Genomic DNA, 10,100 nt, shown 5'->3' with positions numbered 1-10,100 from the left:
AAGGTCAGAGTTCAGAATTTCTGAGGCTGGAGTAAACTCTGACGTTGATTCTGACTCTGATAGTGATCCAGACTCTGATGTTCCAGACTCTGATGTTTCAGACTCTGATGATCCTGACTCTGATGGTAATCCAGATTCTGGTGGCAATTCAGACTTTGGAAATATGCCAGACCCTGAAGATGGTCAAAGCTCTGGAGGAAGTCAACCATCTGAAGGTAGAAACTCTGAAGTTGAAGACTCTGAACAAGTTCAGAGACCACAAAGAGTCAGAAACATTCCCAGAAGATATGCAGAATTTGACATGCTGAAAGACACTGAAGTAGACTCTGAAGGAGAAGTTATTCAGTGTGCCATGTTAGTAGACTCTGAACCCATAAGTACAGAAGAGGCTCTTAAGCAGAAGCTCTGGCTGAAGGCCATGAAAGAAGAACTTGATGCTATAGAGAGAAACAAGACTGGAAATTCTGAACAAGAGATAGCCAAGTTCAAGAAAGTTCTGATGAATGAATTCGAAATGACTGATCTAGGCAAAATGACATACTTTCTAGGGATGGAGTTCAGATACTCTGAGAAAGGTATTATTTTGCATCAGCTCAAGTATGAATTAGAACTTCTGAAGAGATTTGATCTGAAGAATTGTAAGATTGCTGTTACTGCACGCCAAGCTGTGTGGATTCTGAATCTATTGCAGGATCTGAAGATTAAAGTAAACAAACCTCTGAAGCTGATGATTGACAACAAGTCTGCAAACAATCTTGCCAGAAACCCAGTGTTGCATGGGAGAAGCAAGCACATTGAGACCAAGTATCATTTTCTGAGACATCAAGTTCAGAGGGGAGTGTTAGAAGTTGTACACTGCAGCACTCAGAAGCAGTTGGCAGATGTTCTGACGAAAGCTATCAAGACTGATCAATTTCTCAGATTAAGGGATGGAATTGGTGTTACAAGTTTTGATGGAATATGAATTAAGGGATGGTATTAGATTTAATTATTAGATTTAATTCATATTTAAGTTTGTTAGATATTAGATTTAAATATTAGATTTGATTCATATTTAAGTTTGTTAGATATTAGATTTAAATATTAGATTTGATTCATATTTAAGTTTGTTAGAGGCTTATAAATAGGGTGTCAATCATTGTAACTTTTAATCCTTTTTGTAGCCGTCATTCTCTTAATAGAATATTCCCATTCATCATATATTCTACCTTTGCACCAACAATTTTTACTATTTTTTAATAAAACTATGTCAAGTTTATAATTTCTTCCAACGCATGTAATTTCCTTCTATTTTTACCTTATAAACTATACTTAAATATATTAATCATATTTTTATAGAAAATTAGTAAAATATTTGTGCCTATACACACATGTACTTTTACATTACACACATTTGCTTTCAAAATATAATAAAAATAAAATGAAAGAAAGACAAAATTGTTTCATAAAAATTTATTACTTTTAAAAGAGATAATACATTGGGGTCAATAATTTTTTATGTGTATAAAAATATTTAAATCAGCATAATATTTTTCTCGTATATAAATATTACTTTTATTTTAACATTATATATATAAATATTTGAACCAATAATAAATTTTTTCCGTTATTTGATAAATATGAATTTTTTTCATTATTATTCAATATTTGATCAATAGCTTCATATTCCCCTTTCATATAATTTTCATATTAGAAAAAATTAAATTTTACTGATAAATTATAATTAATATTATATTAAATTTTTTAGATGACAATTAAAGAAATTACAAGTATGGAACCATAACACATTTTTACAATGACATTTTTACGGAGATATTTGTTAGAATATCATAATCTTAGATTGTGTCCTCATACGAGGATATTTGTTAAATTAATATTTCAATATGATTTGTTAAATAATTTGAAACATAAGAATTTGTCCACATAAGTATGATTAAACTTGTTAAATATAATTTGGTTGATGCAAGTTTTTAAGAGTGTACTTAGTTGAAGTATTTCAATAACTTTATGCTTTTAATAGGTGTAAGTGTTAGTTTCAACACAAAATGAGATATAATGAAATCTTCTAAATAGTATTAGATAACTATTGCAAAATGATACATAATGAAGTCTTGTAAATAGTACAGCTATTTCAATTAATGTATAGGAGAAAAGCAATACACACCTACTAAACAACTAAATATATAATATATGAACAATTTGCATAGACTTAATATAGGAATTGAATCATCTGTTGTTAAATAAGTTCTAACATATATTTTAGAGTTAAATATACGTCAGTTTCTATAATATTAGCGAGTTTTTGATTATCCTCCTTATAAAAAAATTATTCTTCTCTTATAATATCAAGATTCTCTGTGTCTAGGCTCTAGGTTGACTATTTCAACCAAGAATCTCATTTTAATCCTATGTGACATGTTTTCTATAGTCTACATGAGTTTCTTTATTATTTATCTTTGCCATATCATTTTTTCCTTTTTAATTGCCCCCATAAAAACTAGGGGTTGTCTGATCCAAATTTAGAAACAACCATTGAAACCACTGAGGAGACGAATTCAAAGAACGCCATTAAAACAGTCATTGAAGCATCACGAAGCATAAAGATGAAGTTTAGTCCCAATAAGGATTTGTTTGTCATCGAAGACGAAGAACAAAGACACCATTGAATCTTCCAATGTCTGAGGTTAGTTTGTTCGAACTCTTTTCCAATGTATGAGCTTGCTTATGTATTGATTGTAATGTCAAACATTCAACTTTTTTACGAAACCATTTCACATAGCATGCAACAGTTTAATGCTATTTTCACCATGGATGTAAATTTATAATGGTCAATGGGAACGACATCATATACATAGGAGGTGAATTTCCTCGCAACAGATTGACAAGTCGACAATGTTTGAAATCCATAAAATGGTGTTGGGGTGGGGTTATAAAGAGGTAATATATAGGATGTGGACACAAATTCTTGAAATATATAAGAATTTCTTTCAACTGAGGAATGATGGTGATGCATACGATTTTGTATAATATGCTTGTGCCACTCAAGTTGATGGTGATATTTATCTGGAACATGATGTGAGTGACATAGAACTTAAAGTTAAGGTACCTAGGTGCATTAATGGGATGAGGGCGTGTAAGGCTAAATGTGGTTTTTTAGTGTTATGCTCTAAAGTGGACCACAATCATACTTATGCTATAAATACGTTGGTGGATACCCACACATGTGCTAGGATTTTGAATAATAGATCTACAAACTCAAAGTGGATGGACAATGCAGTAGTGAAGAAAATGAAAACTTTTGAAATAATGAGAATACACGATAGAATGTAACATATGAGACAAAATTTCTCTGTGAGAATAAGTGTTGCTAGAGCATGGAAGGCGAAGTTGATTGCAAAGAATTTGTTTTGAAGGAGTTAACAAGAGTTAATCTTGGGAATACTGTAAAGATCAATGTTGAAAGACCAAGCTCATCAATACGACCAAGATTTGGTGGATAACTCCTAATTGGTGTGGGTAGGGATCCCAATGACCAATATTTCTCATTGGCTTTTGGTGTTGTTGAAAGTGAAACAAAGGAAAGTTGGAGTTGATTTCTACAATTATTAATGGAAGATGTTGGACAAGATAAAAGATATGTATTCATTTCATATCAACAAAAGGTATGTAGTTAACAAAGTTTATTCCATATTGGCATGTTGTGGATGCATTGAGTTATAGGAAACAAAACCCTAATGATTTTATGGATGACTGTTATTAAAGACATAAGTATGAACTTTGTTATGGTTTTTCTGTGAGTCCTATAAATGGGCAGACATGTAGCCTGAAGTTCAAACTGATTAACTTCAACCATCTGAGTACAAAAATGGACTAGGGAAACCTATGAAGGCTAGGATTAAGGATGTTGAGGTTGTTGCAGATCTAGTTGATTTTGATGCATGTCATATTGATGTTAATGTTGTTGCATCAAGGAAGACTGAATCAAGTGTGGTTCGAGCAAATTTAAATGTTGTTGAAACAAGTCTGACTGAACCAAAACACAAGAAGATTAAAATGTGCCAAGTAGTATGTTATCATTTTGTGCCAAGTAGTATGTTATCATTTTATAATAATTTTTTTATGCCTTATGTGTCAAGTAGTATATTTATACCATATCTGATGCACTTTTATGCGATATTTTGTACTACAAATGTAATGACTTATGCACTTTATGTGCTTCTTATCATCTACAATATGTTAACTTTCATTTGAGATAAATTGACAGTTTAACATAATTTTAATTTTGTACTTCTTATTATGCACTTAATCACATGACCACATGACATAAATTAACCAAAACCTAATTTTATAAAAACCAAAATTGTCAATTGTAACAAAAACCAAATTTGACAGAAATCCAACATCACAATTGTAACTGAAACATAAATTTTCCATTAGATAAACTGATATTATATGAACATCACAATTGACAGAACTCAAACATCATAATATCATATGATACACTTATACTACATGAACTTGACAACTATGGAGAACAAAATCCAGGACAACATAAGTGTAACCATCAAACAATAACTTTTGTTCTTTTCCATTTCAAGATTCTTCTTGGTCTTTTCACGCTTCTTTGAACTGACTTCTACACAAAATTGCTTTCCAAATTCCTTCTCAATCACATCTGTAAGCCAATAACAGTATGAATTGAATCCATAGAAACATAAAAACGAATATGAAACATTGTGATATCAAAGCATTCTTTTGAACTTGAAAATTGGAAATGGTGCAAGTCTTGTTTATAGTGAGAGTTGAATTAAATGTTTGTCTATACATTGTTGGAACAATGACATGGATATCATGACCCTTAAAAAGATAATCATATCATTGATTAATATATATTGTCTGAAAATAAAATATCATACGATAAACACCAAATGAAACCATAACATTCTCATTAAGATGATAAATAAAAAGGTAATCTATAAAACACAAGGAATAATAGTTAAAAAAAATACATAAACAACTACAAACATAAACTTTTGAAAGGAAATAGATGTATACAACTAGTTCACTAAAAATATAACATAAAACATATAAACTTTGAGTAAAAAATCAGAAATCCAAATAGATCTAAACAACATAACTCAACAAAAGCAGTGCATATAAAATATTTGTTATAGTTGCGCAACCCGTTTAGATCTGAATATTTCATATTCAATAAAAAAACATAACCACAATATGTCTTACATAAAAACTATTTGTCATAGAAGAAACCAATAAACAAATAAAAAAATTTGAAAACACGTCATCAACCAAAACAACGATAGAAAGAGTAAAATATAAATCAGAATAAACTTAACAATAAAACCACGATACAACTAAAGCATGAACCCGAAACAAAAATCTATAATAAATACTTACTTCTTTGTCTATAACTATAATTTCAAAATGCCCATCTGCAGTGGATGAAACTTTCCATTTGTGATGTACTTTGACAACGATTTTCCATAGCTCTTTACTGTCATTGATATCTTTGATAAGCTCGAAGGATCGGGTCATGAAGAACAACAAATGTACGATAAAGAAAGAGGTTGAAACAAAAAAACTCAAACTTGGTAAAAGAAAAAGGAAAATTGATGCAGATGAAACAAATACAATGAAATATGTGAGATGAGAGATGATTTGTGGTTGGTGAGGACAAGAACATATGGTAAATAGTGGAAAATGAGGCAAAAGAGCATATGTGAGAGATTTGTCATTGGTAGGATGCAAGAAGTTAATTTTTTTTTCCGGATTTGGTAAAAGTGAGGTCTTTGCAAGACCATTCAGATGGACAAATTATCAATATTTAGGCGATGAGAGGAGTTTAGAAGATAAATACTAAATACATATACGGACAAAAAGAAAGGAATAGGTGATAACTTGATAACCAAGATTTCCAGATATAATGTATTTTTGACCAAAAAAAAAAGATAGAATGAATTTGCATAAGGCAAAATTGGTCATTTGATAATGGAACAAAAAAAAAAAGAATAGTTGATTGCAAAGAAATTGAAGATTCATTTAGTTAGAATTTGGTTACTTTAAATACAAATTACTCTAAAATTGGTGAGATGTCAAACAAAAAAACAAAGGATAATTTAGACTTCTTTAGAGCATTGTGTTTTCTTATATGGTAGATAGTAAAAACCATATTTAAAAAATTATATATATATATATATATAATATATATATATATATATATATATATATATATATATATATATATATTATATATATATATATATATATAATATATATATATTAAAATAATTAAATTAAGTTTTATTATTATGAAAAAAATTGCATTTTTGATAAAATTAAATTTTTGCAACAAAGAAATAGATAGTCAAAGGTGTATTTCTTTAAACAAATATCGGATTCTATTAAAGTGTTTTTTTGATGATGATGTATATAGGGTGTTTAAACCCTAAAATATAATTATAATGTAATTTTTGGGCCTTAGCCCATGTTACCCGTCCCTAGACAAGTTATAATGTAATAATACTTAAACTCGCTATTGCTCCATCCCATTGCCTTGTCTAATTCTCATCTTATCCATTACAACCACACACTTTCTCTTTTCTCCTTTATTAGAATTTGAAATGTTCTCTTTTCTTTTATCAAAATTGTTCTCCATGGAAAATCAAAATAGTGATAGATTTTTTTTTTAAAATAACCGACTTTTTAAATTATATTATTAAAATAATTATTTTCAATTTATTTATCAAATTAATCATGTTTGTGAGAGCATATTTTCGTATTATTCTTAAAAAAAGTGATTATTTAAAAAAAAACAAATAGTGGTTATCTTTTTTCTCCTCATCAAATTATTTCTTTTCTTATATTCATAAATTCATTAACTAACATTGCCCATTTTTTTTATTTGTGAACTCATTAACCAATATTTGAACTATATTAGCCCATTTCTTTTTTTTATTATTTTATATTTGTGATCTCATTAACCAATTTGGTTTCAAATTATGGGGGCATGATATGTAGATTTGTTTAAATCTTTTCAATCGCAATGACTGAAAAATATAATATAGGCCTTTTATAGATAAACTCATTGAAAATAATTTGTTTGCTTAAAACCGATGTTTTAAAACTTCGCTTGAAACTTAAGTCACAAGATGAGAGAAAAAGGGCCTATTTTATTTTAGCTAAAAGCATATAACTGCCTGCATATGAGGTTTTTCTGTCATCTATCTTAACATGATATTCTTAGATGTGGGACTTGGGTATTCTCAATGCACCATTTTTAATATGAAAAGAGAATCATATCACATAACATACACTACAATACATATCAAAATGTTTTTTTTTCTTAGGAGGGAATTTAAACTAAACTAGGAGATGCAAACTTATTATAATCTAGTGAAATGTTACATACGTCACCTAATAGGAACTATTTTTTCCTATAATAAGAACTTGTTGAAATACTCCACACATTTTCTGTCTCCATAGCAAGGCGAAAACAGAACTAGGTAGCTAATACGAAGCATAGGACTTGTTTTCAGCAGGTTGTATTTGAGCCACCATGGCAGAAGAAACCATTGTGTTCATTCCACACATACCATGCCCTCTGCAAAGCTTGTAATACCCTTTTTCTCCCCATTGTTCTCCCCACGAATTCTTGATGATCCAATACGGTTTCTTCCGAAGCCTAAGAATGGAGAAACCCTGTGCATTATATCCTACTAGCAATACACCATGGTTCAACCTTCTCTTGCTACATATTAGAGGACATGATACACCACCAACATATGTTTGCATGAAAACCGCATTCAACCCAACTGCACATTATCAGTTTATCATCATTAATATCCGTATCAGTGTCGCTCGTAAGAGTCAGATACACATACACTTAATTAATTAAAGGGACTTACTTGCAAGTGGGCCATGATTAACTAAATATGCAGCAATTTGATTCTCATCCACTGGGATATTAGTGAAATTTGTGACTCTAACAGCTATTTTGTTTGGATCAAACTTGCATTCACCTCTATCACCAATGTAAGGGTATGCAGTTTCCTCCTCTAATCCACCAGCCTCAATCAAATAATCATAGGCATTTGTCATAAGACCTCCATTACAACCATTGTCACATGATTCCGTAGTTATGTCACACTTGTTGTCACAGTCCACAAGTTGTTGTTCACTAAGACTCACAAGCTTTCCGGTCGCAAGATAATTGGCTCCTTCTATTGATCCTGTAGTGCTAAAAGCCCAACAAGATCCACATTTACCCTGTATCAAATCAATCACACAAAAAATTCAAACTAGAATACAATATATTTTATAAACTGAGACAGAAAAACTAGAAATCCCAAACATGCATGTGTATGTAATAAACTAATAACTGAAGCAAGTTAGTATAAACTCATGTACCTGTGTCTTGATTCCAGTAACAGCTCCCTTGTCTCTCCAATCAAAATTCTCTGGCAAGCCTTCTACATCCAACGGAGGCGCTATTCCGCCGGCGGCATTACTTGATGTGAATCCGCCTTTAAAGCCGGTATAGAAACTTTCAAACTCCTGCTCGGAGAGATCAGAGAATTGTGTAACGCCGTGGATGGCGGTGGGATCAAGTGCTTGGTGTTCCGCGGCTTTCACCATGTTTTTAGCGAAAATTCCAAGACGTAGTAGGTACTCTTGTCTTGTGGAGTATTTTTTGGAGTAATCTTTCATGAAAAGTTTGAACTTCTTCTCTGTGCTTAGAAGGTCATTGTCTTTGAGTTCGAGCTTTCTAGCTACGTCTTGAATCAAGGTTTCGTGGTTGGAAGAGGTTCGGTGGAGGGAAGTTGATAGGGTTAGAGCGCAGAGGAAGATTGCAACACGTGCATAGCATGTGAGAGCCGTGTTTTGTTTCGCCACCATCTTTGTGGTGCTACTACCTACCTCTGCTTGCTTCCGCGGCGGTTTCTTCCACGGAAATTGGATGGAGTAATGGCGATTTTGACTTGCCTGACGATGCAGGGTGTTTATGTAGGTGATGTATGGCGGTGAGTGGGATAAGGGGTATAACTGTAAATTTTGAAGTGAGGAGGAAAGGTGGCAATTGGCAACATGCAATGGTGAAGCTTAACATGCAGCTTAACACGTGGAGTCAGTTTGGGTTGAGAATTGAGATAATGTATTAATAGAAAGATGAATGTTATTCTTACACTAACCCTTACACTAATATTTACATAATCGGAGTATTTTTTAAAATAAAATAATATTAAAGTTTTATTTTAAATAAAAAATATTTTTTTAAATATTAATTTTGTAACAAAAAAATAATATTTTTTAATAATCAATTTTATTATTGTATTAATCATAAAAATATATATTTATAAATCACGTATTTTTTTTATAATATATTAATCAATTTTACAATTTCATTAATCATAAAATACATAATTTAATCAAATTCTAAAATTAATTTATAATTTGATTAATAAATTTTAAAAATTAAAAAACTATAAAATAAAATAAAATAATTTAATATTATAAATTAATGTTAAATTTGATCAATATTATGTATTTTATTGATTAATGTAATAGTGAAGTTGGTTAATAAGCTATCATATAAATATCATAAAAATATATAGTTAATAACATATATTTTTGTGATTAATGCACTAATAACATTAATTAATAATAAATTATATAATTGTTTTTTTTTAATTTATAAATTTATTTTTATTTAAAATAAAATTTTAATATTATTTTGTCAAATAAATATTGTTCATCATATAAATATAAATAACAGTATTTAATATAATTGTATTGGTGTAGAAAATATAGGTATGAATAACATTATTCTAATAGAAATACTCCCATAGAAATGCAACTAAATTTATATTTGTAAAAATATTTAATAAGAAAGAAAATTTAAAACTTATTTAAAATTTAATTTATTTTTTAATTAAAGTTATGGATGATTATAATTATAAGGAAAATATAAATTTTTATTTTATTTTTTAATTAATAAAAAATGTGATTTATGTGTTATGTTTATATTAAGAATTTTTCATGTATTAAACTATCAATATATACTGACTTTTTCTTATTGCATATAT

General features: G+C 29.7%; 1 protein-coding gene across 1 annotated transcript; it reads right to left on the bottom strand.

Annotated features, from left to right (window-relative positions):
* Positions 1-7,275: 7,275 nt before the first annotated feature.
* LOC127091491 (probable cysteine protease RD19D) lies at positions 7,276-9,018 on the bottom strand. The gene is made up of 3 exons (XM_051030145.1): positions 8,425-9,018; positions 7,923-8,283; positions 7,276-7,829 (listed from the first exon to the last, which is right to left on the bottom strand). The coding sequence occupies exons 1-3, from the start codon at positions 8,911-8,913 to the stop codon at positions 7,525-7,527; spliced, it is 1,155 nt and encodes a 384-aa protein (XP_050886102.1). The 5' UTR covers positions 8,914-9,018; the 3' UTR covers positions 7,276-7,524.
* Between the last annotated feature and the right edge of the window lie 1,082 nt (positions 9,019-10,100).

Source organism: Lathyrus oleraceus, chromosome 6 (assembly GCF_024323335.1).
Source record: "Lathyrus oleraceus cultivar Zhongwan6 chromosome 6, CAAS_Psat_ZW6_1.0, whole genome shotgun sequence".
In the NCBI taxonomy this organism is placed as follows: Eukaryota; Viridiplantae; Streptophyta; class Magnoliopsida; order Fabales; family Fabaceae; genus Lathyrus; species Lathyrus oleraceus.
Note: the sequence above shows the minus strand (reverse complement) of the source record. Positions and strands in the feature narration are given on the sequence as shown.

Coding starts and splice junctions, on each gene's coding strand:
- LOC127091491 (XM_051030145.1), bottom strand. CDS start 8,913: ATGGTGGCGAAACAAAACACGGCTCTCACATGCTATGCACGTGTTGCA. Junction 8,284..8,424: donor TTACTGGAATCAAGACACAG/GTACATGAGTTT, acceptor GATTTGATACAG/GGTAAATGTGGATCTTGTTG. Junction 7,830..7,922: donor TAATCATGGCCCACTTGCAA/GTAAGTCCCTTT, acceptor GATAATGTGCAG/TTGGGTTGAATGCGGTTTTC.